Source organism: Lampris incognitus, chromosome 17 (genome assembly GCF_029633865.1).
Source record: "Lampris incognitus isolate fLamInc1 chromosome 17, fLamInc1.hap2, whole genome shotgun sequence".
In the NCBI taxonomy this organism is placed as follows: Eukaryota; Metazoa; Chordata; class Actinopteri; order Lampriformes; family Lampridae; genus Lampris; species Lampris incognitus.
In genome coordinates this window covers 3,494,048-3,522,014 of record NC_079227.1, presented here as the reverse complement: position 1 = coordinate 3,522,014, position 27,967 = coordinate 3,494,048, and the positions used below count along the sequence as shown (strand labels likewise).

Here is a 27,967-nt window from a genome sequence, read left to right as displayed (position 1 = left end):
GCGGCCATTGGCCTGTAGATGGTGTTGACTGTGGAGTCCTGGTCTATAGATGGTGTGTAGACTGTGAAGTCCTGGCCTGACATGTTAACTCTCCTGTGTTTTGCCATCCTCTTGGCCAGCGTCTGTTTAGTTTCCCTGATGTACAAGTCACTGCAATCTGCAATCCTCCTGTCACTTAACAGGTACACTATATTGCTCCGTTTGTGCCGGGGGACCCGATCCTTGGGGTGGACCAATTTCTGGTGCAGCATGTTTTGGGGTTTGAAAGCAACCTAGATGTGATGTTTGGAAAATACACGTCTTAACTGTTCCAACATTCCCGCCTAATACGGAATCACTACTGGTTTACACTTAGGCAGCTGTTGTCCTCTTTTCAATCAGCTGGTGCACTGTTTGGGCATCTTCCTGGCTTTGACAAATGTGGTTTTTGTGTTAAGAGTACAACTGTCACTATCTTACAATGTGTGATTGCAACCATTCCCAAATCCTCTGTGAATAGTACACATCGCCATTGACACTCTGGTTAATGCTCACAGCAGTTTGCATATGAAACCAATCGTTTTCTGACGTTATGCCACTGTATTGTTTATAAGAGTGGGGACACCTGTAGTCAGTTGAGACTGAAGAGGTCATTTAGATGAGTGACGAAACGTTTCTCTCAACAAATGTGTCCAGATGAACTGATTCAACTTTCTTTGATTTTCTCGCCTGGATTATTGAGCGTGCATATGAAGATACCTAGATTAACTGTTCAAACAACCAAGGATCTCCATAAATGAAGATCACTAAACACTGATCACTCTAGGGAAGTGTTACAGTGTGTACCCCATTTTTCTGTACATATTTCATCTGTATTGGGCCTTAATGATAGACCTACCTCAAGAAGTCACGAAAACCTTCAAAGAACAAACTCAAACAGAGGGCAAGCTTAAACTTTCTACCTGTGTTGGTTTCTCCTGCAGGAATTGCACCTCTCCATCTTGGAGGAAAGTGAGGAAGCGAGGGATGATGTGTTCCAAGAAAGTGGAGTATTGGGGTGAAGAGGTCACATTCTGAAATGGACCAGCAGCACATAATCAACACCAAAGCACTGATCTTTATCTGATGTCAACAAAACAGTTAATATGCTATCATGTTTTAGTGGTGCCAATACACACCCTTTTATTCTCATTTGTTAGGTCACCCCCCCCCTTTTTTTCTCCCCAATTGTACTTGGCCGATTGTCCCACTTTTCCGACCCGTCCCGGTCGCTGCTCCACCCCCTCTGCCGATCCGGGAAGGGCTGCAGACTATCACATGCCTCCTCTGATACACGTGGAGTGGCCAGCCGCTTCCGAGGAGTTTCACCAGGGGGACGTAGCACATGGGAGGATCACACTATTGCCCCCCCCCCCCCGAACAGGCACTCCGGCTGACCAGAGGGGGCGCTACTGCAGCGACCAGGACATATACCCACATCAGGCTTCCCACCTGCAGACACGGCCAAATGTGTCTGTAGGGTCACCCGGCCAAGCCGGAGGTAACACGGGGATTTAAACCGGAGATCCCCGTGTTGGTAGGCAACGGAATAGACTGCTATGCTACCCGGACGCCCCAAGGTTACTTTTTTATTTTTACATAAACAGTGCAAAACAAAGGCAAAACAACAATAAAAATGTAGTGGTAAATGCAGTGATTGAACAAATATTGTGATGTTTTGTTTTTCCACTGGAAAATCCTACCAGACAGTAACCATCAAAATGAGCAACTACAAAAGAGGTCTGGATTTGCAAATTTGTTCATGTCTTAAGTACAAAGGCAATAAAGAGAACCCAAAGGGCATTAGTTTGCATACAAATCTCCACAATTGCAGAGTTAAATACTGTATAAACTATTAAATCGTCATCGATAGGACGTTTTAAAAACTATGGGAATCGGTGGAACTTGGCTCCAATAATTGCTGATGGCTGTGCAGTTTCCACCAGTCATGCGGGAATGTACATAGCCATTTTGTATGGAGGCTCCATACACAAAGTAATGTTTTCGTGTACAGGGCTGCAGACTGCATTTTGCGACCATTTTTTGAGACCATGTGAGTATTTTTTGCAACTACTTGCATGCGTGCGACCTGCAAATTTGTCGACGTTTCTTTTTCCTTTTTCCCATGTTGGAAAACGAGGAGGGAGCAGGTCTGCCAGTGTAGGCCAATGTGTGTGAGGGGGGGAGGGTCCGGGAGTGATTAGTCCGCTGCGTGGGTCACGTCATCTACACTCGTCAGTGTGTCTCGCTGTTGTCGCATCTAATGTCACACTCAGTCAACAATGGTGAAACGAACCATTGATGCATTTTTTCCACATACGGTTCCTCCTGTATCAGAGCGAGGCCCTCTACAGCAATAAATTGCCGAGGAGGAAAAATCCGATGAGTCAGATTCAGAAAAAGCCGTTGTGGCGAAAAAAGCAAGAAAATGGTTCCGACACGAATGGCTAAGGGAGTTTACGTGGCTTAGATATTGCAAAAACACAACACCATGAACTGTATCTTCTACTCTAGATGTGGTCCAAAACATGCGGGGAAAACCAAGTCTGCCGAGGCAACTGCCACCACACCGTTTAAACATGGCACACTAGTTAAGCACTACAGCAGCTTGAAGCATAAAATATGTCGAGACAGATAGACTAATGAAACTGCATCGCCACTTCCAACAGCATTTCGCAGGCAGGAAGCTACCATTCAGTCAGCAGATGAGGCTGATGATAATGAAATTTAACACAGCGTATTTCATAGCTAGCTCCTAGTAAAAAAAGTAAGTCTGGAGCCCTGATGAACCTGAGATAATTTATATTTAAATGAAAGTTAACTTCATATAAGACAGCTTTATTCATAAATTATGAGCATGATAAGGCTGTTGGTTATAGTATGGCATTATTAGTGCATTATACTGAAGATAACTGCTGCTCTGCCGAAAGCAAGTTGTCTCTGCTTTGCTAGCAAGCATGGTTGTTAGAATTTGGTTAGCTGTACGTAAAACCCTAGCACAACTATGGGTCAGTGGCCATATCTGATCATCTAAGGGCCACTTTTGCAGAAAATATCTGTGTGTGTGCGACTAACTCCCGATGATGATCAACAATAATTAACATCTGTTTAAGACCCCATTAAATGGCACGCTTACTTCATTGATTAAGAACAGGGAAGGGGGGAAGCGCTGGAACTTAGTGCGCTCTTCCCGAGAGGGACACCCGTAAATGTGTGACAGACTTTAAATTACGTTTTTCAATGTAGACTACATCAGGGAATTTTTTTCAGAAAGCAACTCTACCACTACTACTACCACTACTACTACCACTACTACTTCTTCTTTCGGCTGCTCCCGTTAGGGGTCGCCACAGAGGATCATCCATTTCCATCTCTTACTGTCCTCTGCATCTTCCTCTGTCACACCAGCCACCTGCATGTCTTCTTTCACCACATCCTTAAACCTCCATTTTGGCCTTCCTCTTCTGCTCTTCCTTGGCAGCTCTATATTCAGCATCCTTCTCCCAATATACCCAGCATCGCTCCTCCACACATGTCCAAACAATCTCAATCTTGCCTCTCTTGCTTTGTCTCCAAACCGTCCAACCTGAGCTGTCCCTCTAACATACTCGTTCCTAATCCTGTTCTTCTTCATCACTCCCCACTTCACAACTCCATGTAAAAAAAAAACCTTCAACGCAAAGATCAAAAAGACATGCATGTTAGGGTTAATACCCGTCCGAGGCATGGCAAAACAAACTGGAGTTGGTCCCCGGGCGCCGCACGGCAGCTGCCCACTGCTCCTAGCTACACAGCTAGGATGGGTTAAATGCAGAGGAAGAATTTCCCCACGGGGATCAATAAAGTAATTAAATTAAATTAAAAAAAGAAAACAAATTATTCAATAGGGATAGGGATATCGATAGGGTTAGAAAATGTGGACTAAACCCTTGCGGTCCCTGAGTACAAGTTGGAACAGCTGATTTCACAGCAAGGCTAACAACCGGCATTCACGTTCAACAGTTAACCAGTTTCTAATAAAGTCAAAGATTGTTCATTTCTGCCAGCGTCGACTGTTTTTTTTTCACGTGGGGTTGGGGGGTGACATTGGCTGATTAAACAGCTATCAGCTTTTTCCTGCTCCAAATTGGTTATTATATCGGCCTTTAAAAATCCACTATTGGTCGACCTCTATTAAACACCACTATACACTCTAATGTATATTCACCACAATGGATGAAAACTAGTAAAAACAAATGATAATAGTAGATAAGGTAATATCAAATAAAGTACATAAGGGTAATATAGTCTAGAAAAGGTTGTATGACCCTATAACATAATCAGATAAGCAACAAGGATAAGATCAGCTCCAAGAATTAGTATAGACTTAAAAAAATGATAAACTCAAGCTGATAAAACTGTCTGTTGGAATCTACCTATCCCCTCAAAACCCATCATAATTTCTCAAAGGATGAATGTTGTGACTCCACCTTGCTGTTACAGGCAGAGAACAATTCTTCAAAACTCACCTCAAAGTTCTCGCTGACCTCCTGCATCATCTTCAGTTTAGTCTCATCAGCTGGGCGTTGAAGGACAGAGTGTGGTTGTTAATCAGTAGTACTAATGACCAGCTGCTGATCATCACAGTTTGGCTTTGCTCAGCAGGGGCTCTCAGATCTTATCAGTTTAACTTTCAGCGCCCAGATTAATTGAAAAGGTACTCCAGCAACACGCACACCCACGACTCACTCAGAAACACTCTCACAGACACGCGTACCTTTTTCTGGACTAAAGCATATCGCTCTCATCACATCGCCCTGCTAGCTGAAGCCTCGTTCTTTTTTCTTAATTATGAACAGACACAGTTGGAGCAAGCTATGGAGAAGTTATGAACAAACCTGGATATGTCTTTACTGTATATGGGCTAAACTTTGTTCAGAGGTCAGTAGACACACATGCACAGTAAACTTTAGGCTGTGCAACTTTCTTACAAAACAAGTCATGTGAACATCATTTTCCAAACGCAATTTCTTGTGTACTCAGATTGTTGCAGTTATTGAGCACTTGAAAGCTCCAAATGTAAAACATAAGTAGTTGTCAGAAATGTAATCATGCATCTGGTTGTCCCTGGCAAACCTGGACCTCTGGTGAGTATGAGTGTGAGGTAGATCTTAATGAATCTATTATGCTTTGACATTACTATTGTGTTAGACTGCATTTTAAAATCCATCAACTTACGTGTGTTGGTGTCTGTGAGTGCTGCCACAAATTGCAGGTACTTCTTCATGAGTGTGGTTTGGTCCACTACGGTGGGGCTGGGTGTGGGCACAAAGGCCATGGTGCCAGCTGGGAGAGACAGGGCTGCGATGGGGATGGGGGCAGACAGCAGTCTGCGCCGGTCTCAATGTGATTTCATAGATGCTGCAGGCATTAAAAGGTAGTACGCAGAGATTAGAGTGGCATATAATGATGCTACATGGTTACTGCATCGTGTACCAATTTATCACAGTGCTAGCCAGATTTGTGTTAATATTGGTATACCTACCTGTCAAGCAGTGTTAAGAAACATTATGTATAAATCTATGTGCCATCTAGACAAGTCAGAGTAATGTTATTGTGTTTTTTTCCTTTTCTTTCATTTTTCGCCTTTATTGGATAGTGATAGTAGAGAGACAGGAAAGGAGGAGAGGGGGGATGACATGCAGCAAGGGACCTGGGCCAGAGTCGAACCCAGGCCGCTGTGGTAAGGACTCAGCCTTATTTGATATGCGCTCTACCAGGTGAGCCACGGGGGCGCCCCCGTTATTGCGGTTTTTACCAACCTTGTAAAGAAACATACTCGTTTCTCATCAAATATGTGGCGACTTTGGCACAAGAGCCTCTATGTAAACTATTAGATGGACAAGTGTTTTTGCCCCTGTCATATTATGTTCTATGTATATGTCCTTGTCTGATACTGTTTATTTTATTTCCTTTTTGATATGAACCTCTACTAAGATGAGTTTGGAATAAAAGTTGAACTGAAATAGAATAAAACAAAAAGCAGCAATAAACAACGTTAAAACGTTTACTTACTTGAGGACAGAAAAGTTTAGTGAAGGTAAAATTCCGAAATATAGACTATATCAACTATAATATAGCTCCAATACAGCGCATATTCCAATTAACTATAATAATTCAGTAGCAATGCACACAACTGCAGAGCAGAGAATTGAGATTGGCACTTAGAACAAGCTGAAAACTCTCAACATGCCACCAGAGCCATGGGCGCAGAGAGATGACGTCACACAACGCATCCGCTAGCACATTTTCACCAAGGACGGTACACTTAAACTGAACAACGTGTTTAGGCCACATCCTTGTCCTCTCTACTGATTAAGGCAGATGCCCAATTAATACTCTAAAGAAAGGAGATAAGAGTGTCATAAAGATATTGCACAAAAAATATTTCAGCTCGCAACGGTTAAGCTAACGAGCTAGCTCCGCCAAAGAAAGAAAGCACTAGCGCACCCCTTAAACTCCCGTTAAGACTAAATAAACAAGGCGGGTAAGGTGAAAGCAACTTTTCCCCAACACAAAAAACCCTCGATGTGTTCAGCAGGTAGCGGAAAGAGGCAAACGCGATATATTGGGACAGAAACTGAAGAAAGAGCATCCTGGCTTACCCAGCACCGGACACCGGAAACGCCTTCCCCACAGCCTCCGCTGCGCTCATGACTCGCGGAAAAATAACGCATCCCTCCGCGTCATGTACAACATCTTCATACGAAACGTATAAACGGCGTTGTATTTGACTAAATTTACAGAATACGCAGTGGATTTATAAAATGTTTGGCTTTCGATGTGTAAAGCTGTTTTGAGCGAACAGTCGTGACTCTAGTGCCGCGAAAGGATACAGCGTGGAATCGGGCGGTTACAAGACCGTCGATTTCGACGGTCTTCCTGCTCGCGTCGTTGTTTGCAGGCGAGAAACTTTGCGGCGACCTGCGCAACGCGCCCGAGCGCTAACTGCGCACCGTCAGTTAGACTGGAACCAACGACCCGGGAGAAGAAGGGGCTCGTCCTGCGACTTTAAACACTTCCGTAAAAGCTAAAACGCACACAGTGTTTATATGAGTATGTTAGTCTACTTCTACCACCTGGGGCTGCTGCCGTCAGGGGTGGAGACGGCGGGTCATCCGTTCCTCCCCATCCCGCTGTCGCGCCAGCCACCTGTGCGTCCCCCCTCCCTCGCCACACCGGAGACAGGGCGTTGGTTGTGGCAGATGAACCAAGAACATGCCCGGCCTCTGCACAAACGTGCAAAACATGTGAAAAGAAGGATCATGTCGCGCACATGTGCAGAGCAAGGAGCAAGCAGTCCGCCTCGACGCAGACGAACGCGTGTGGCGCAGCGGGCCGGACAGGGGCGGCGTGTGCAGCCTTGGATGGCGGACGTGAAGCGCATCAAAGACACTGCACAAAGTGGCCGAGACGGATGGACCGAAGATCTTACAATAAATAAAAGCAGGGTCACATTCTGAATCGACACTGGAGCTGGCTAACGTTTTGTCTGCCAAAACTTTTCAAACATTACACCTGAGAGGCAAGCTCCAGGAATCCAGTTGCAAACTCGTCGCATAGTCGAGCCACAAGATGGCGCCATTGGGCAAAAGATCGCCGACGTGTCAGTACAAAGGTAAAAAAACCCCACAAAATTGACTTTGAAATAATAGAAAAGGATGCTCCAGCAGTGCTAGGGAGAGACACGAGCAACAACACTGAAGATGGTGAGAAGGTTGCACAACACGGAGACAGAACCTCCATCCATCCATCCATCCATTATCCAAGCTGCTTATCCCAGCTGGGGTCACGCTGGAGCCTATCCCAGCACTTACTGGGCAGCAGGCGAGGAGACAGGCCAACACACACACACACACACACACACACACACACACACACACACACACACACACACACACACACACACACACCCCTAGGGGGAAATTTAGTACGGCCGATTGAGTCACCTGACCTCCATGTCTTTGGACTGTGGGAGGAAACCCACACAGATACAGGGAGAACATGCAAACTCCACACAGAGGACGACCCGGGACGACCCCCAGGGTTGCACTACCCCGGGGCTCGAACCCAGGACCTTCTTGCTGTGAGGCGACCGTGCTACACACTGCGCCACCGTGCTGCCTAAAACAACATGACAGGAGAAAAAAACGTGACATCCTGAAACACTTTGAGCATCCCTTTTCTGGACGTGGCTGCTTAGCAGGTGAGCACAGCATGAAGCTAGATGACCCCTAGGCAAGGCCGGTGTTAACTGATATTAAATATAACCCGAGTGTATTTGTATTACTCTGTATGTAACCAATGTATGTAACCAATGTATGCAACCAGAACAGAGGGTGAAGAAAGACACATTCATGTAGATGAAATATATTGCATGCCTCGCACTGAATGTGGGCAGGGGAGGGGGTTGCCCTCCCCCGGGGCCTTGGGAGAGATACCGTGTCTGGTGCAAGGAGGGCCCCCGGGTAAGAGCTGCAGGTCCAAACAGGACGAGCACTCCCTAAAGCTCAACCGTGAAAGGGAGCATTGACCAAACATAGCGGACAGGAAAATCAAGGCCATGTGTGATGAATGAACAAGGGAGGTTTAGCATATAAAGAAGCTCACACACAAAGGAAGTCAGACACACACGAGGGATTGGCAGTGTGTCTCCAGATCTGTACTTGATAAAACCATTTTAATCTCCTAAGACGTGGTGGCTGTTTTCTTCACATCAACGGACTCGGGGACGAGGACCACGAAGGTGATTCTCAACACCGGTGATACATGTGCCTAGGAGCATCCTAGTGGCTCTCGAGTAACGGTAACAATCGACAACCCTGTGGTTTCACCAAGTGTGGCGGCCAAACATCTTGGTGTTACGTTTGATCCCAGCCTCTCCTCTGATACGCACATTAAACTAATCACCAAGACTGCCTTTCTCCACTTACGTGACAACTAAAACTTGGTCTTTTCTCTGCATGGCTGACGCAGAGACTCTAATAGACCCAGGGCCACATGCTACCAGTCCCGGCAGTGGGGCCGCTGGTATAGCTGCCTTCTTACAACACACTGACTTGTTCCTTTTATGGCCTTTCATTGTGTTTACTTTATGTGTTGTCTAAGGTTTATCTTCTACCAATGGTTCTTATCGATTATGGCTTTATTCTTCCTTTTCTTTTCTTTTTAACCTCGTCTTTGTTTGTTATAGACCCTGAGGCTGCAATAAAGTTGTGAATTGAACTGAAGTGTTGATTGTGATGTGATGGACACGCAGCAGAAACAAAGGGGGCAGCATGTTCTCTGGGAGAGGAAGGTGCCATGTTGATGACAAAAGATGTCTAATGTCAAAGATAAGAAGAGGAAAGCTGCTGCGGCGTCTCAGCCTTCTAGTAAAGCGATGGTGGTTTCTGGTCAGAGGTGGTGTCTGCTGTCGGGTGAAGGGGAGGGTGATGAGGAGAGTGATGTGGAGTGTCTAGCTCCGCCACAGACGTGGACTCGCAAAAAGAACGGATAGTCTTTAGACTTGGACTGTTTTTATTGTCATTATATGCACGTCTCGTACATACAAGGCAACGAAATTACGTTTCACATGGACCTCGGTGCCACATACAAACAAATAACACACAATGAATATTCAAAACAGAAGGTACGTTAAAAACAAGACTTATGTCACCGACCTAAACATCACAAGCACACCTGAGACGGCCAGTGAGTGAGGAGGTCAGAAAGTCATTGTGTGGAAGGTCCAAGTGTTCAGGCTGTTGAGGAACCTCACAGCCTGAGGAAGGAAACTGTCGCCTAGTCTGGTGGAGGCAGCACGGATGCTCCGGTACCTCCTGCCAGAGGGTAGGGGGGTGAAGTGGATGTCGGAGGGGTGGGTGGGGTCCTTCATGATGCTGTGAGCCTTCCGGGTGCACCGTGCATCACAGATGGCCTGGATGGATGGGAGAGTAGTTCCTGTGATTCTGTCCAGTGGTCTTCACTATCCGCTGTAGGGATGTGCGGGCGGAGGCCTTGCAGTTGCCATGCCAGACAGTGATACAGCTGGTCAGGATGCTCTCTATGCTGCCTCTGTAGGATGTGATGAGGATGTGCGGGCGGAGGCCTAGCAGTTGCCATGCCAGACAGTGATACAGCTGGTCAGGATGCTCTCTATGCTGCCTCTGTAGAATGTGATGAGGATGGGTGGGCGGAGGCCTTGCAGTTGCCATGCCAGACAGAGACACAGCTGGTCAGGATGCTCTCTATGCTGCCTCTGTAGAATGTGATGAGGATGTGCGGGCGGAGGCCTTGCAGTTGCCATGCCAGACAGAGATATAGCTGGTCAGGATGCTCTTTATGCTGCCTCTGTAGAATGTGATGAGGATGGGTGGGGGGAGACTCGCCTTCCCTCAGATCCTGCAGGAAGTGAAGACGCTGCTGGGCCTTCTTGGAGAGCGTGGTGACATGTGGGGACCAGGAGAGGTCCTCTGCGATGGGAACTCCCAGGAACTGAAGGCCCGCGAGTATTAAGCGAGTAAGAAGTTCCTGCAGGATACTAAGGAGGCTAGACAAGGTAAAGTTGAGAAAGTGTCCCCTGCGACTCTCGAGTCAGTGCAGACTTTTCTGAGACGTCCTGCTGGTCTGGGGGACGAAGCTTCCACTGAACACTCCCAGGCCCCTGGCAGAGGACCCGAGCTTGAGGACGGTACACACATGAGTGTGTACTTTTGTACATATATTTTTTCACACACTTATTTTACTTTATTTCCATTCCATCTTATTTTATTGTCTGTACCCACCAATGCCAAGCTTAAGTCCTAGTGCAGTAATGCACATGACAGTAAAGCATTTCTGATGCTGAACAGCAAAGACATCTGCGGGACACAAACTAAACTAAGCGTAAAGAAAAACGGTTCAGACTGTGACACAAAGTGCTGCGTTTTTCCCATGGCCCCGTCAGCAGTACCGACCGTGTAGCATGACTCGCTCGCACTCCTGCTCCTGCTGCTTGTTTTGCCTGGTTCGTGTCACACGTCTGTCCTGTATTTTGTGTTCATATATTTCTTACGGTATTTGTATTTGATCTGTGTGCAGCACCTTGTAACTTCTTTTTTTCTATAATTAAAGGCTTAATTGCTTAATTGATTTTAAGATTCTTTCACTGGTCTATTCATGGGTTTGTACCTGTGTAGTTGCAGGACATGCTTTATAGATTTATTCAAGAAAAATCCAACAGGTCTCCAGTCAACTTTCTGTTTTCCATCCCAAAGACAAGAACAGGACTGACTGACTGATTGATTGATTATTGGTTGGTTGATTGATTGATTGGTTGGTTGGTTGGTTGGTTGGTTGGTTGGTTGATTGAGTGGTTTCTAACACAGGACACCACCTGACTCCAGCATCAGTGTTACTCAGAGACAGTCTGCTTTCAATGTAAAGTGTTTTATTTGGAAAAGAAACACACGTTTTAATTCATTTAAGTAACCGGGTCTACTACATTGACTTTCAGTACATCATAACTTAAAAAGGGTCATTCACAGATTCAAAACTTTAGACAGACAGAGTCAGAACCAGAGTCAGAAGCAGAAATGAAAGTGAAAGCTAATAAAGAATACTGGTCCATTAGGACTCCAGTTCCCTGTCAGCAACATGCTCGCAGGCATCACGATGCAGCAGCTGAGAGGAGAGATGGTCTGTCTGCTGGCCTGTTGGTGCACAGCAGGAGAGCCGATGGAGGGATGAAGAGGAGGAGTGAAGATGAAGGCTAGATGGAGTAAAAGGCCCCGTTCTGAAAGAGGAGCCGCTCTTTCTCTCCTCTCTCTGCAGTCGCCACGTTGCCGAGGTGAACCCTGGCGAAGCCGCCTGGCTCCTTCAGGAACATGGCGTTACTGGAGGCCGCCAGCTGCAGCACAAAGGACACGTTCAGTCAAACGCCCGCGTAACGTCGTGTGTGGTCTGTGAGGTGTGTATGGCCGGAGAACAAACAGGTTCTGACCACCGTGTGGATTCACCAAGTTCTGATCCAGATGTATATATTGACCTCTGTATAAAAGGGGTTCCTGCTGTTGCTGAATAAAAAAGTGCAACAAATGTTCAAACTGAGAATTTTTTTCTGCTCAATCAAAGTTAAATTTTGGACTGTTAAATTCAGCATTGTTGGAATTATTGAATATGGGGGGAAAACATGAATCAAAAGAAAGTAATCCTACAGTATTACACACAGTATTTAATCCTACAGTATTACACACAGTATTTAATCCAGTTCCCAATTAAGCTTGTTCAGAAAGCTGCAGCTCGCCTGGTGTTCAACCGCCCTAAGTTCTCCCACACAGCTCCCCTCCTCATGTCCCTACACTGGCTCCCAGTAGCTCCTCCTCACATCCAGTTTAAGACTCTGGTGCTAGCCTACAGGGCAGTGAAAGGAGCGGCTCCTTCCTATCTCCAGGCCATGGTCAAGCCCTACACCCCCACCCCACCACTTGGCTCTGCTGCCTCGGGACGCCTGGTTGCCCCGTCGCTCAGAGGCCCCTGCTGCCAATCGACCCGGTCCCGGCTCGGTTCTGTCCCGGCCCCACAGTGGTGGACTGAACTCCCCACTGATGTCAGGACAGCGGAGTCGCTGCCCATCTTTCAGCGCAGGTTGAAAACTCACCTCTTTAAGAACTACTACCCTGTTACTTGTTCTTAGCACTTATTGTATTCACTCATTTAAAACAAAAACTCTTTCTTGCACTTTTACTGTAGCACTGGTTTTGCTCTTAGATGCTTGTTTAGATGCACTTATGACCTCTGATGACTAGTAGGTCTCCTGATCTCCTACGTTACACGATGCACTTATGGTAAGTCGCTTTGGGATAAAAGCGTCGGCTAAATGACTGTAATGTCATGTAATGTCATGTCATGTAATCCTACAGTATTTTCCACTGATACTTTGGCAGTCCATCGAAACGATGATGACTGTGATGCAGTTTAAGCTCGGCAGCACACCTGTGGGCCATCGGGCCACATTAGAGCGACAATACCGTCCACATTTGTCACAGACGAATGTTGTTTGAGTTGGTCTGTTATGTCTTGCATGGTGGGCCTTATCATAGGCTTCTTGTCTCTTTTGTTCAACAGCTGTTCTCGATTGTCTTCCTGTGGAGCGCCATGTCTGTCTGTCCAGGGCCACTGTCTCCCAGCTGGAGTCATCTATGCTGCAGATCTTCATGTGGCGCTTGAGCACATCTTTGAAGCCTAGCTTCTGGCCTCCCTGCTTCCTTTTCCCCTGGCACAGCTCCCCATAGAAAACCTCTTTTGGTAGGCGGTTGGTTGTCTGGCGTCCTTCTCTCGTGGCCGGTCCATCTGAGCCGGGAGGCTGTTATTAGGACTGCAACACTGACAGTACCTGCACGTCTCAATACTTCCACGTCGGGCACCTTGTCCTCCCATCTGATTCGCAGCAGCTTTCGCAGATGACGAAGCTGTATGCTGGTGAGCTTCTTGATGTGCTTGTGATACAGGGTCATGCATTCAGTGGAGTATAGCAGAGATGGGAGAACAGCTGTGTTGTAGACCTTAATCTTGTTATCAGTCTGATGTCATGGTGGGACCAAAGTCCTTTGTGGAGGGCACCAAAGGCTTTTGTGGCCGCTTGGATTCTTCTGTCCACTTCTAAGTCAGAGGAGTTTGTATCTGTCACAGCACTGCCCAGATAGCTAAAGCACTCAGTGGTCTTCAGAGTTGCTCCACTAACCAAAATACTGGGCTGACCTTCTTCGGGGCTTTTCTGAGGGGGAGGCTGGCACAGAAGCTCCGTTTTGAAGATGGCTTATCTTCTGTCCAAAGAGGGTAGCCACTGAAGAGAAGCGGTCTACTATTTCTTGCATTTCTCCGGGGTCATTGGCAACCAGAGCTGAGTCATCTGCATAGAGAAGCTCTCGAACACACAGTTCTCTCGTTTTGGTAGACGCCTTGAGTCTCGCAATCCTACAGTATTACACACAGTATTTAATACTACAGTGTTTTCCACTGATAGCTGCAACAGCAAAGACTGAACAGTTTCTGTCTGTGTAGTTCAGTTTGTACTTTTCAGTCTTCTGTGTCTTTCAATCACAAAACTACTTCAGATCCAAATCAAACAAACAAACAATAAAACGTTGAGTAAGAAAAGGAGAACAAAGAAGAACAAAGAAGAACATATCAAGTTGTCAGAGGTCCTCAGTAATTATAGTTTTACCTTTGGTTTGTAGACACGGCGAGGACGACAGGCATTGATGATGATGAAGGAGAAGGTCGCCATGAGAATGGCCAGACACGGCAGAATGAAAAGCAGGTTGCCGTAAGCTGAGACACAGACACACACACACACACACACACACACACACAACTTTGTTAAAAGAAACACTCAACGGTAGGGAAAGTGCTCAACAAATAAGGAGCAAAATAATCCAGTGTCTTTATGAGACAGGAGAAGCCTGTTCCATGCCATAAGCATCATCAGCTGTATATAAAACTACTTGAGGAAGGACATACCAGCTACTGCCTCGTCATGCACATCACGTGTACATTGTCCAATGGGACTTCCCCATTGGACTCATCCATCCATCCATCCATTCATCCATCCATCCTCCATCCATTACCCGAACAGCTTATCCTGCTCTCAGGGTCGCAGGAATGCTGGAACCCATCCCAGCAGTCATTGGGTGGCAGGCGCGGAGACACCCTGGACAGGCCAGCAGGTCATCACACAGGGTCCATACACACACACACACACACACAGACACACACACACACACACACACATTCATACCTAGGGACAATTTAGTACGGCCGAGTCACCTGACCTACATGTCTTTGGACTGTGGGAGGAAACCGGAGCCCCCGGAGGAAACCCACACAGACACGGGGACAACATGCAAACTCCACACATTTAAAAAAAATATTCTACAGGTCAGCAAACATCTTTCACATTTAACATGGGCCCAGTCGGACTAGCAGGACACGACACAGTGCAGAGGAAGCAGTCAGCAGGAAGTCTTCTTGTTGTTCACTAGTGAGACTCGGGGTTTGGTATTTGCTACATATTTACATGCACGGTCTTTAAAACAGCGTTAAGGCTAAACGCTGTCTGTGACATTCTGTCACGCTGAAAACTCACAGCCTCACAACTGACGGCCATGAGCGTGTCTGGCTGGATTAAATGTGACCGCGGTGTTCTGTCTCCGATCACAAGTTCAGCAGATGTGCGTTTCATCCGGCTCCCTGGAGCCGAGCTGAGACGAATGGATTGTCCACAGCAGACACGTGCTGGTCTCTCTGGAAAACCTTCTGTTCAGTTCAGCCCAGAGTCACCTGCAGAACCACATCTCCATCACACCACATCTTACTCCACCCCCCCACCCCCCCCCCCGGGTCTGGATCTCTACAGGAGGGGATGTGTGGTTTTGTGATGGAAGAGTAACTGTTGTTAAAAAGACGTTGCCTAATTAAAGTTGGCGTCTTGTTAAACAAACACAGCAGTTTTACATTCAGACATAAATTTAAATGGCGGCAGGGCCTTTTCCTATCGGGCTCGTTCTTGTGGAATAACCTGCCCGCTGCCGTCAGACAATCAGACTCTGTTGAGTCCTTCACGTCCAGACTTAAAACTCATCTTTTTACCTTAATCTACAACTAGTTGCCTTTAAATTGAGTGCTTCACAACCTGTACTGCATGGCGGGTCATTTTCTGTCTCAATGAATTTACCAACCACTGTTCCTCCCACCAGATTATAGCATATAGATTATAGTGTATAGATTATAGAGTATCGATTATAGCACATAGATTATAGTGTATAGATTATAGCATATAGATTATAGAGTATAGATTATATATTACAGAGTATAGAGTATAGGTTATAGAGTATCGGTTATAGTGTATAGACTATAGCATATAGATTATAGAGTATATAGTATAGATGATAGAGTATAGATTATATAGTATAGGATATAGAGTACAGATTATAGAGTATTGGTTATAGTGTATAGATTATAGATTAAAGAGTATATAGATTATAGCATATAGATTATAGATTATGACTAGTTGATGACTTAATTGATTATGACTAATGACTATTGCAAACGGTTCTCTTCTCTCACATGTCTTTTCCCTCTCTCTGAATGACGTCTTCTCCTTTCTCTTCTTCTGTTGTGTGAATGGTGTCATGTGAGCCTCCCTTGTGGGCACGTGCAGTCGGTTCTCCTCCCAGGTCTCCGTGGTGATGGTGGTCGCCACTTGGACGCTGCCTGGCATTCCCCTCATCACATTTTTTTTTTATATATCTCATTAATCCATATAATTTATTTTTTTTACATGGTGATGCTGGTCGCGTGGCTTGGGTCCTGGACTGTCCCGGTGGCGCCTGGACACTGCTTGGCCTCCCGCTCATCATATTCTTCATACATTTTATAAGTCCATTATAATTCTGTTTATCCTCTTTCAATGTTGTGTTGTGTAAACTGTGTAACACAACATCGTGTCACGTTGTGCGTCTTGGGGGAGAGATCCTCCTCTGTTGCTCTCCCTGAGGCTTCTTCCTGTTTTTCTCCTGTTAAAGGTTTTTTAGGGAGGTGTTCTTTATCCGATGAGAGGGTCTAAGCACAGGATGTTGTGTTGCTGTTAAGCCCACTGAGACACATGTGCAGGTTGTGATATTGGGCTATACAAATAAAACTGACTTGACCTGCTTTCTGTTTCTTCCCCCCGAGCAAACTCACACCTCTGTTTCTCTCACAAACACCCCAACCCACGAGAGAGAGACAGAGAGAGAGAGAGAGAAAGGAGGGAAGGAGTGAGGAAAGGATGAAGAAAGATAGACAGAGCTAGAGATAGGAAAGAAGAGAGGAAGAAAGGAAGGAAGGCAGGAACAAAGGAAGGAAAGAAGGAAGGAAGGAAGAAGAACAGAAGGAAGGAAGGAAAGAAAGAAAGGGAGGAAGGAAGGAAAGAAGAACAGAAGGAGGAGTCCAAAGGAGTTGAATCAAGTGCAACTGGACTTGGTATATATCCGTGAAGACGTGTCGCCTCTCATCCAAGAGGCTCCCTCAGTTCTGCCTTTCTGACTAGACCAAGCTAGTCTGACTTGTTGCTGATGAGACTCAGTATTTATCCTCTAGGAGTCGTTGTCAGAGCTAGAGATGTCCATGGCTCTTTGTGTCCCGATGTTTACCAACGCCCGTCGCTAACAGAGCCATAGATATGAGTGGCTCTTTTGTGTATCGATGTTTGGCCGCGCCCGTCGTTATCGGAGCTATTGACATGCGCATATCAACAGCTCTGACAACGACTCCTAGAGGATAAATACTGAGTCTCATCAGCAGCCAGTCAGACTAGCTTGGTCTAGTCAGAAAGGCAGAACTGAGGAAGCCTCTTGGATGAGAGGCGACACGTCTTCCTGGATATATACCAGTCCAGTTGCACTTGATTCAACTCCTTTGGAGAACCATGATGACCTGGATGAAGGAGAACATTCACAGACAGAAGGAAGGAAGTAAAGCAGTAAGGAAAGAAGAAAGGAAGGAAGGAAAGAAGGAAGAAAGGAGGAAGGAAAGAAGAAAGGAAGGAAAGAAGGTGAGAAGTGTGAAAGAATTGAAAAAAGAACAAAGAAAAGAAAGAGGGCTACAGAGAGATGGAGATAGAGGGATGAAGAGAGGGGGAGCTAGAGGGATGAAGAGAGGGGGCGATAGAGGGATGAAGAAAGGGGTAGGGATCGCTACAGAGAGATGGAGATAGAGGGATGAAGAGAGGGGGAGGGTTCTTTACAGAGAGATAGTGATAGAGGGATGAAGAGAGATGGCAATAGAAGGATGAAGAGAGGGGAAGATAGAGGGTAAAGAGAGGGGGATGGGGAGATAGAGAGATGAAGAGAGATGGAGATAGAGGGATGAAGATAGGGGGAGATAGAGGGATGAAGAGAGGGGGAGGGTTCTTTACAGAGAGATAGTGATAGAGGGATGAAGAGAGATGGCAATAGAAGGATGAAGAGAGGGGAAGATAGAGGGTAAAGAGAGGGGGATGGGGAGATAGAGAGATGAAGAGAGATGGAGATAGAGGGATGAAGATAGGGGGAGATAGAGGGATGAAGAGAGGGGGAGGGTTCTTTACAGAGAGATAGTGATAGAGGGATGAAGAGAGATGGCAATAGAAGGATGAAGAGAGGGGAAGATAGAGGGTAAAGAGAGGGGGATGGGGAGATAGAGAGATGAAGAGAGATGCAGATAGAGGGATGAAGAGAGGGGGAGATAGAGGGATGAAGAGAGGGGGAGCAGTCTCTACAGAGAGATTGCGATAGAGGGATGAAGAGGGGGAGATAGAGGGATGAAGAGAGGGGGAGATAGAGGGATGAAGAAAGGGGGAGGGGTCTCTACAGAGAGATGGAGATAGAGGGATGAAGAGAGGGGGCGATAGAGGGATGAAGAAGGGCGGGGGATCGCTACAGAGAGATGGAGATAGAGGGATGAAGAGAGGGGGAGGGGTCTCTACAGAGAGATGGAGATAGAGGGATGAAAAAAGGGGGAGGGGTCTCTACAGAGAGATGGAGATAGAGGGATGAAGAGAGGGGGCGATAGAGGGATGAAGAAGGGCGGGGGATCGCTACAGAGAGATGGAGATAGAGGGATGAAGAGAGGGGGAGGGGTCTCTACAGAGAGATGGAGATAGAGGGATGAAAAAAGGGGGAGGGGTCTCTACAGAGAGATGGAGATAGAGGGATGAAGAGAGGGGGAGATAGAGGGATGAAGAAAGGGGGAGGGGTCTCTACAGAGAGATGGAGATAGAGGGATGAAGAGAGGGGGCGATAGAGGGATGAAGAAAGGGGGAGATAGAGGGATGAAGAAAGGGGGCGGGGTCTCTACAGAGAGATGGAGATAGAGGGATGAAGAGAGCGGGAGATAGAGGGATGAAGAAAGGGGGAGGGGTCTCTACAGAGAGATGGAGATAGAGGGATGAAGAGAGGGGGAGATAGAGGGATGAAGGAGGGGGTCTCACTGTTGGGGCTGACGTAGATGCTGTAGGACATCTGCAGGTTGCTGACGTCGTTACGGGCGCTGACGTCCAGGCAGTGCACGCCGGCCGTGGTGAAGGTGTGCTCCACCCGCAGCTGGTTCTCATACAGCATGCTGAGGGTGCAGCCCAGAGGACGGGCCAACACACAGTCCGGCAGGATCTGCCAACACACCCACATGGGAGGACTGGACACACACACACACACACACATATTAATTTACAGTATTACTGTAGTGTTGCTGCAGTATTACTGTGGCATTGCTGCAGTATTTCTGTAGTATTACTGTGGTGTTGCTACAGTATTTCTGTAGTATTATTGCAGTATTACTGCAGCATTACTGTAGCATTACTGTAGCAAATGGTATCGAGGTCAAACTGACATGCTTGTTTATCACAACTGTTGGCTGCATAACACAGAGATTTGCCTTGTAAATTGATTGGTCTAGGATTTTGTTGGTTTAATAACCACACACACACGCACACACACACACATATTAATTTACCTTCATTGTTAAAGACAGAGACAGCAATAAACAGAGAAAATAGACCTGTGCGTGTGTGTTTGTTTGTGTGTGTGTGTGTGTGTGTGTGTGTGTGTGTGTGTGTGTGTGTGTGTGTGTGTGTGTGTGTGTGTGTGTGTGTGTGTGTGATTATTAAACCAACAAAATCCTAGACCAATCAATTTACAAGGCAAATCTCTGTGTTATGCAGCCAACAGTTGTGATAAACAAGCATGTCAGTTTGACCTCGATACCATTTGCTACAGTAATGCTGCAGTAATACTGCAATAATACTACAGAAATACTGTAGCAATACCACAGTAATACTACAGAAATACTGCAGCAATGCCACAGTAATACTGCAGCAACACTACAGTAATACTACAGAAATACTGCAACAACACTACAGTAATACTGCAGCAATACTACAGTAACAGATACATGGATTACATTTATATTGCGCTTTTCTAGATGCAACAGCCACTCAAAGCACTTTGAAATATTGATTTCAAAAGAAATATTGCAGTAATACTACAGTACTGCAGTATTGTACATGGTCAAACTGAATGCATTTTAAATGCAGTATTGAGAATCAGCTGAAGAGAATGACCGACTGTACCTTCCATCCACAAGGAAAACCAGGATGCTGTTCTGTGAAACCTGGTAGTTCGAAGGCCCCGTCAGCTGGATATTTCTAATGGCATCTACAATATGAAAGATTGAATTTTTATTGACAGAATAACAACATGTCTGGGTGTAGAGTGAGCTGTCGCTTTTATAATGACATCATCACAACATGTCATGGTGTAGAGTGAGCTGTTGCTTTTATAATGACATCATCACAACATGTCATGGTGTAGAGTGAGCTGTTGCTTTTATAATGACATCATCACAACATGTCATGGTGTAGAGTATGGCAATATGAGAGACTGTTTTCATCAACATGCTGGTAAAGCAATCATTTCTGTTTGTTAGCTAGCTAGCTAGTTAGTTTGTCAGGCTAACCTTTCCCCCTCACACACAGGTGATACTGCATTGTGTAGAAGAAGTAGACGTCATCAAGGTTATTATATCATACCACGGCTACAAACCAATCAAATTGTTGGGTTTGAGCTATCTGTTTTACAAACAAACATTTCCTTTATGTGGTAAATTAAAGTAAATTAATCCAAATAATACGGAAATAGCACTGATGCTTCACAAAAGCCTAGGTTGAACGAAGGCTAGAATGAACAAAGGCAAGCGCAACTTTTTCAAGCCAAGACTTCGTCAAGCACAGCCTGCTCTTTTAAGATCCGGTCAGTCATCTGTATTTTGTGTACCTAGTATAGACTATGTGTTTCCTTCGCATTCCTGTCCTTTCCTCTTCCCGGCGCTGGCATAGACATTGGGTCACTCCTAGGCGCTGTGACCCTACCAATCTCATCTATCCCACTCTCTCCACTCACGTTGAGCAAGTGGTGACGGGAGGGCTCTGGAATTGCCAGTCTGCAGTGCCGAAAGCTTGAGTTTATCTCAGGCTACGCATCCTTGCTCCCCCTCAACTTTGTTGCTCTAACTGAGACCTGGATCATGCCAGAAAACACTACCACACCCGCAGCTCTGTCTGATGTGTACTCTTTTTCTCACACTCCCAGAGCTGGGAGACGGGGTGGTGGTACTGGCCTGCTAATCTCCCTGAAATGGAAATACTCTCTTGTTTCCATTCCACAATTTTCTCCGCCCGCTTTTGAATTTCATGCTGTTACTGTCTCTTATCCAGTCAAACTCACCATTGTGGTTGTGTACCGCCCACCAGGCCCCCTTGGTGAGTTTCTGGAGGAGCTTGACACACTTGTCTCGCACTTCCCTGTTGATGACTCTGCACTTATCCTTCTCGGTGACTTCAACATCCACACTAAAAGGCTAGATCCTCTTCTCTCTTTCCTCTCCTCCTTTGACCTTTACCTCTCACCCTCTCCTCCTACCCAAAAGGCCGGCAACCAGCTGCACCTTATCTTTACTAGACACTGTCCTATTTCCAATCTCTCTGTTACTCCTCTCCAGCTCTCTGACCACTATTTCATGTCCTACTCTCTCTCCCTCTCTTCACCCCCCTCAGCGCCTTCCCCTTCCCACATGGTTCCACCCATAGACACCTCCGCTCTCTCTCCGCCACTGATCTTTCTTCCTCTGTTATCTCTATCCTCCCTACACCTGAATCTTTCTCTCTCCTACCCTCTGACACTGCTACTGATCTTCTTCTCTCTACCCTGTCCTCTTCTCTGGACAATCTCTGTCCCCTCACCTCCAGGCCTGCATGTCCAACTCCACCTGCTCCTTGGCTGACTGACTCAGTACGTACTGACAGACAGAGCCTGAGAGTGGCAGAACGCAAATGGAGAAAAGGCAGACTCCCAGATGACCTTCTCAACTTCCAAACTCTTCTCTCAACTTTCTCCTCCTCCCTTTCTGCTGCTAAGGCTGCCTTCTATCACTCTAAAATCCTATCTTCTGCCTCTAATCCTAAGAAACTCTTTGAAACCTTCTCTACACTTCTTCAACCCCCACCTCCTCCTCCTACTTCCTCCCTTCTCCCTGATGACTTCGCTAACTTCTTTGACAAGTTGATAAACGACATCAGATCCTCCTTTTCTCACCACTCGGTTAGTGCTGCTTGCACTATCCCACCCTCTGCACCCTCCCTCACCTCTCCATGTCCTACCCTATCCCACCTCGCTCCCCTCTCCCCCGATGAGGTTCTCAACCTCATCACATCCAGTTGCCCCACCACATGCTCCCTTGACCCGGTTCCCTCCCCTCTTCTTCAGTCTATAGCACCTGAACTCCTTCCCTAACTAACCCACCTCATCAACACCTCCCTCCAGGGAGGATGTTTTCCATCTGCCTTCAAGACTGCTAGTCACACCCCTTCTCAAGAAACCATCACTTAACCCCTCTGACGTCAAAAACTACAGACCAATTTCCCTTCTACCCTTTCTATCCAAAACTTTCGAACGTGCTGTCTTTAACCAACTTTCTTTGTACCTCCACCAGAACAGCCTCCTGGACCCCAACCAGTCTGGGTTCAGGGTCGGTCACTCGACAGAGACGGCTCTCCTTGCAGTGACAGAACCACTGCATTCTGCAAGAGCAAACTCTCTCTCCTCTGTTCTGATACTCCTGGACCTGTCAGCTGCGTTCGACACAATGAACCACCAGATCCTCCTCTCTACCCTCAAGGGGCTGGGTGTCACAGGCTCTGCACTCTCAATGTTTGCAACCTACCTGACGGATTGCTCCTACCAGGTGACATGGAGGGGATCTGTGTTGGAGCCTAGCAGACTGACTACAGGCATTCCACAGGGTTCGGTTCTGGGTCCTCTCCTTTTCTCCCTGTACACGACATCCCTGGGTTCTGTTATTCGCTCGCATGACTTCTCTTACCATTGTTATGCCGATGACACCCAGCTGATCTTGTTCTTTCCTCCCTCTGACACACAAGTAGAGACACACATTGCTGTGTGCTTGACTGACATCTCGGAGTGGATGGCGACACACCACCTGAAGCTCAATCTGGACAAGACAGAGCTGATGTTCCTCCCGGGGAAAGGTTGCCCACACCGAGACCTGGCCATCACCATTGACAACACCGTGGCGACGCCAATTCGGACTGTGAGGAATCTGGGTGTGATCCTGGACAACCAACTGTCGTTTGCTGAAAACGTTGCATCGGTTGCTCGCTCCTGCAGATTTCTCCTCTATAACATCAGGAGGAGTCGCCCATTCCTCACTGACGAGATGGCACAGGTGCTCATCCAGGCTCTGGTCATCTCCTGACTGGACTACGGCAACTCCCTCCTTCCTGGCGCCCCAGCGTTGGCCATCAGACCTCTGGAGCTTGTTCAGAAAGCTGCAGCTCGTCTGGTGTTCAACCGCCCTAAGTTCTCCCACACAACTCCCCTTCTCATGTCCCTTCACTGGCTCCCAGTAGCTGCTCGCATCCAGGTTAAGACTCTGGTGCTAGCCTACAGGGCAGTGAAAGGAACAGCTCCTTCCTATCTCCAGGCCATGGTCAAGCCCTACACCCCCGCCCGACCACTTCACTCTGCTGCCTCGGGACGCCTGGTTGCCCCATCGCTCAGAGGCCTCTGCTGCCGATCGACCCGGTCCCGGCTCTTTTCTGTCCTGGCCCCACAGTGGTGGGATGACTCCCCACTGATGTCAGGACAGCGGAGTCGCTGCCCATCTTTCGGCGCAGGGTAAAAACTCACCTCTTCAAGAACTACTACCCTGTTACTTGTTCTTAGCACTTATTGTATTCACTCATTTAAAAAAAATGTTAAAAAAAATCTCATTCTTGAACTTTTACTTTAGCACCGGTTTTGCTCTTAGATGCTTGTTTAGATGCACTTATGACCTCTGATGACTAGTAGTTCTCCTGATTTCCTACGTTAAATGATGCACTTATTGTAAGTCGCTTTGGATAAAAGCGTCGGCTAAGTGACTGTAATGTAATGTAAAATAGTACACAATAAATTAGAGAGTAAAAGTAAAATAAAATGTAAGAGAACTATATAAGATCAATAGGGATATAAAGGATTAAAATATTAGGTAGAAATGAAGTCAACAGTACAGAGATCAGGAGAGACAGATGTGGAACATCAGTGTGTGGAGATACGGATTCACGTCCTGGCTGCGGCAGTTCCTGTGGTGGCTCCCCGAATTCGCTACAATATATGTGTGTGTGTGTGTGTGTGTGTGTGTGTCCACTACAGGACTACCGCAGCCAGGACGCGAACCTGTATCTCCCGCACCATGGGACACATCGCTAACCGCTTGACTAAAGTGTCCGACCCGTTAGCCAACGGCTACTGAGCCTATTCCTCCGTGATCGTTACAATACACACACACACACACACACACACACACACACACACACACACACACACACACACACATATATATATATATATATATATATATATATATATACATATACCGGTGCATATTTCCTTGGCATTCAAACAAATGTGTGAAGACCACGTCAGCTATCTTCGATGTGTTCCTGCTCATCTTTACTGTCTCCATGTTGTTATGAAGGTTACTAATCCGTTAGCATCCTACGTTAGCATGCTAGCATCCTTCGTTAGCATGCTAATGTAACCCCCTTTTTCTGGCTATACCGTGTAGAAACCACACCACACCTCCTCTGAGTTCAGGGTAGCTGCTGCAGGCCCATTTCTTTTTGGCACAACTCAATTCCAGCAAAATCAAAATGAACTCAGGAGGTAGAGCGGGTTGTAATCAGAAGGTCGCTGGTTTGATCCCCGGCTCCTCCACAGAGCGTGTCGAAGTGTCCTTGAGCAAGACACTGAACCCCTAACTGCTCCTGATGAGCAGGTGGGCGCCTTGCGTGGCAACCTCCACCAGTGAATGGGTGGATGTGAGGTATCCACTGTAAAGCGCCTCGAGTGGTCGGTAGACTAGAAAAGTGCTTTAAACGCGCGGCCCAGTTACTTAGTAAAGCCTGTTTTTAAAAAGTGCTCGACTCAAAGGAAGCTATTTACAAATAAAAAGTTCTGCACCCTTCCTCCGGATGGCGCCGTAGCAGGCCGCCAGGTGAACTGTGCTGCTTCATTATGCACTTTATTCAAGTGTGCTATTAGTGTACTTATTTAAACGAAAAATCAGTGAGTATACTTTCAGTTTACTTTTGAAGTACTTATCAGAACAAAATTACACTTAAGTATACTTACAAGTCTACTACTAGTACATACACTTGAACTTTCCTTGAAGTTTACTTAATAAAATAAACTTCAAGTAACTATTGCAGCGAATTCGGGGGGCAGGTCGGGATACCGTCGCCACAGCCGGGACGCGAACCCGTGACTCCTGCACCGCAAGCGACAACGTTAACCAGTCGACTAAAGGGTCCCACACATTAGTCACGGTCCAACGTGTCTACTTATCCATGCACGTTACACTATTTTGTGTAAGGGGAGGCCACAGACACACTTCCTGCCTGGGTTAGACAACAAAAACCTCTTGTGTGCTGGTCTACTCCGTAACACCGCTTAGTTTACTCACCCAGCACTTTGACGTCCACGGAGTAGACCCCCGTGATGGGTGTTTCCGGTTCCGTTCCGTTGCCGTCCACGTGTAGACGCAGCGTGTAGTTGCCCGATTGCGTGTAGTTATACATGACCACCGGTTCTGTGCCCTCTATCACCTGTCTGCGTCACAGGAAGTGACAGTGGTCAACAACAAACAAACAACAACCACAACAGCAACACGTTTCGCTGTCCCTCACCCGTTTCCAAAGTCCCATCTGTAGTTGAACCGGACGGCGCGCAAGGCGCTCAGCGGGTCGGTCAGCTCGAACATGGCCACGGTCGTCACGTCGGACGCCAGCTCCCCGGTGTCCCGGACGAAAGTGGCGTTCCCCTCCTTCTGGTAGAACACCAACCTCCCGGCGACATGATCTGATGATTTAAAAACACAAGTACCGTTAGACAGGCCGCGGGAACGTCGAGCGAACCGTGGCTGTGACGCGGGGTGACGCACCCAGGGTAACCAGAGGGTCCTGAAGTCCCAGAATCACCGGGAGAGAAACCAGGAGCCGCCAGACCTGACCTCTGAAAACACACCAGCGACATGCAACACAGAAGAAGAAATGGGTGAGCTGGGATTCACTTCCTCCACACCACCTACACAGTAATGTAAACTCGTATAGTCACCGGTTCATGTGTGCTGGTCCGCTCCCAAGACGAGCAGGAGGCATCTGAGAGGAGCAGCGGGGGCTGGAGGAGGTGATGTGGCGGAGATACCATCCGACATCCTGGGAGACGCTCTATCGGATTAATCAAGGTTGTTGAAGCAGAAAATTGTCACCATGCGTGTCCATCATGTGCCTGCTCTGAATGGCCGTCCTGTCTGTCTCACATTCCAGTCAGACACGTTGGACCGCTCACACGGCAGCACCGTCCACACGTCTGCAGCAGCATGTGGACACACGCGTCCATCAGTCCACGTGGTGCTATAAAGAAGAAGTGATTCGAAACGAGCGGGGATTGTCGGACGTTGTGCTTCACGTGATATCCAGCAGGGGGCGGCAAACACAAGAGGTAGCCCGTACAACCTGCAGTGGATTTGGTGAGAGCGGAAACTACCAAACTGTCTCCCGGTACCACGAGATGACGCGCAGATGAGACCACACCCCGACACCGTCTTATTTGCTGGGATGTGAAGGTTCTAATGTCGGTCCCCGAAGTAAAGTACTGCACTACACAATCAGGTCTTGAACTCACGCCTTCAAATAAACTCTTCCCAGTTGTCATAGCCTGTATTTTCAGGATGACTTCAAGTTGGATTCTTGTCTCATGTCTGCATACACCCATGACTCTGTCTCCCCCTCTGTCTCTCTTTCTCTGTCTGTCTCTCTCTCTGTCTGTCTGTCTGTCTCTCTCTCTGTCTATATATATATGTATATATATATGTCTCTCTATGTTTCTCTCTGTCTCTCTCTATTCAATTCAATTCAATATTCAGTATTCAGCATGTGCTTTATTGGCATGACATACGTTTGTGTACATATTGCCAAAGCATGTAAAACAACAACAACACATCTCTCTCTCTCTCACACACACACACTCACACACACGCACACGCGCGCGCACACACACACACGCCCCACAGCAGAAAGGGGAACGCTCGTAGCGTGAGGTGCCACCCCGTCCTGTCCATACATATGGCGGTGACGTCACCCACGCCGCGTGACGTCACCGCCCCGCCTCTCCACTTCAGTCTCCGCCGTGCGCGTCCCGGCGCCACATGCACGGGCCGAGGATCCGCGTTTGGTCTGAGCTGGAATCCCCTCAGCCCTGACAAGAGACGGGACCTGACCCGAGCGGGAATAAACTTCCAGCTTTGGAAAATCCTCCCTGGAATAACGATAACTCTCACAGCGTGCCAGCATGTCCCGGGACCCGGGCGATGACGTCAACAAGCTGACCGAGAGCACGTACAAGGTAAACGAGATTCAACACGTTGTTGTTAAGGCTCATCTGCGGTGTTTCAGACCCGATGGGTCCAGCAGACCTCATGGGTCCAGCAGACCTGACGAGTCCAGCAGACCCGATGAGTCCAGCACCGACACGACTCAGGTTCACTGACAACACAGCAGACATGCCAGCAGGAATACACACTGCACTTTAAATTCTCCACTTCTTCAGCCTGCGGGTCGTTCAGCCCCCCGGACGTGCTGCCTTGGCAGGCGGCTGTGCAGAAGGTGTGCAGCCGCTGGCTGGCTGTTGTGTAGTTGTGCTGATGGTTTCAGGGTCATCACATGAAGCGATGACATCTCGGTAGATACAGAGCCGATCAGCTTCACTGCCACACCTCACCTGCCACACGCAGGTAAAGCAACTCTCTCTCTAGGTCT

The 27,967-nt window shown here is 47.2% G+C and overlaps 3 protein-coding genes across 4 annotated transcripts in view; 1 reads left to right on the top strand and 2 right to left on the bottom strand.

Moving 5' to 3' along the window:
* The window catches only part of trrap (transformation/transcription domain-associated protein), a 136,464-nt gene extending 129,773 nt beyond the window's left edge, over nucleotides 1-6,691 (bottom strand). The window contains exons 1-4 of the mRNA XM_056296808.1: nucleotides 6,663-6,691; nucleotides 5,236-5,418; nucleotides 4,527-4,576; nucleotides 942-1,052 (exon numbers count right to left, since the gene is read on the bottom strand). Coding sequence (XP_056152783.1) covers nucleotides 942-1,052; nucleotides 4,527-4,576; nucleotides 5,236-5,335 — 261 coding nt within the window. The 5' untranslated portion in view covers nucleotides 5,336-5,418; nucleotides 6,663-6,691. The remainder of the gene's footprint in view (nucleotides 1-941; nucleotides 1,053-4,526; nucleotides 4,577-5,235; nucleotides 5,419-6,662) is intronic.
* A 5,097-nt stretch (nucleotides 6,692-11,788) lies between these two features.
* tmem130 (transmembrane protein 130) lies at nucleotides 11,789-26,364 on the bottom strand. Its single transcript, XM_056297579.1, has 7 exons — nucleotides 26,355-26,364; nucleotides 25,838-26,009; nucleotides 25,615-25,760; nucleotides 20,165-20,249; nucleotides 19,028-19,230; nucleotides 14,243-14,349; nucleotides 11,789-11,926 (listed from the first exon to the last, which is right to left on the bottom strand). Exons 1-7 carry the CDS (start codon nucleotides 26,362-26,364, stop codon nucleotides 11,789-11,791), a joined length of 861 nt encoding a protein of 286 aa, XP_056153554.1.
* Nucleotides 26,365-27,373: 1,009 nt separating this feature from the next.
* baiap2l1a (BAR/IMD domain containing adaptor protein 2 like 1a) overlaps nucleotides 27,374-27,967 on the top strand; it is a 92,114-nt gene continuing 91,520 nt past the window's right edge. For both annotated transcript variants that reach the window (XM_056297308.1, XM_056297307.1), the window contains exon 1: nucleotides 27,374-27,554. In XM_056297308.1, coding sequence (XP_056153283.1) covers nucleotides 27,501-27,554 — 54 coding nt within the window. In that variant the 5' untranslated portion in view covers nucleotides 27,374-27,500. The remainder of the gene's footprint in view (nucleotides 27,555-27,967) is intronic.

What these genes read in the sequence shown, in the direction of transcription:
- tmem130 (XM_056297579.1), bottom strand. An exon ending in AGATGGGACTTTGGAAACGG is followed by an intron (nt 25,761 to 25,837) that starts GTGAGGGACAGC and finishes CCTGTGACGCAG; the next exon opens with ACAGGTGATAGAGGGCACAG. An exon ending in GCCGTGTCTACAAACCAAAG is followed by an intron (nt 11,927 to 14,242) that starts GTAAAACTATAA and finishes TTTGTGCTGCAG; the next exon opens with CTGGCGGCCTCCAGTAACGC.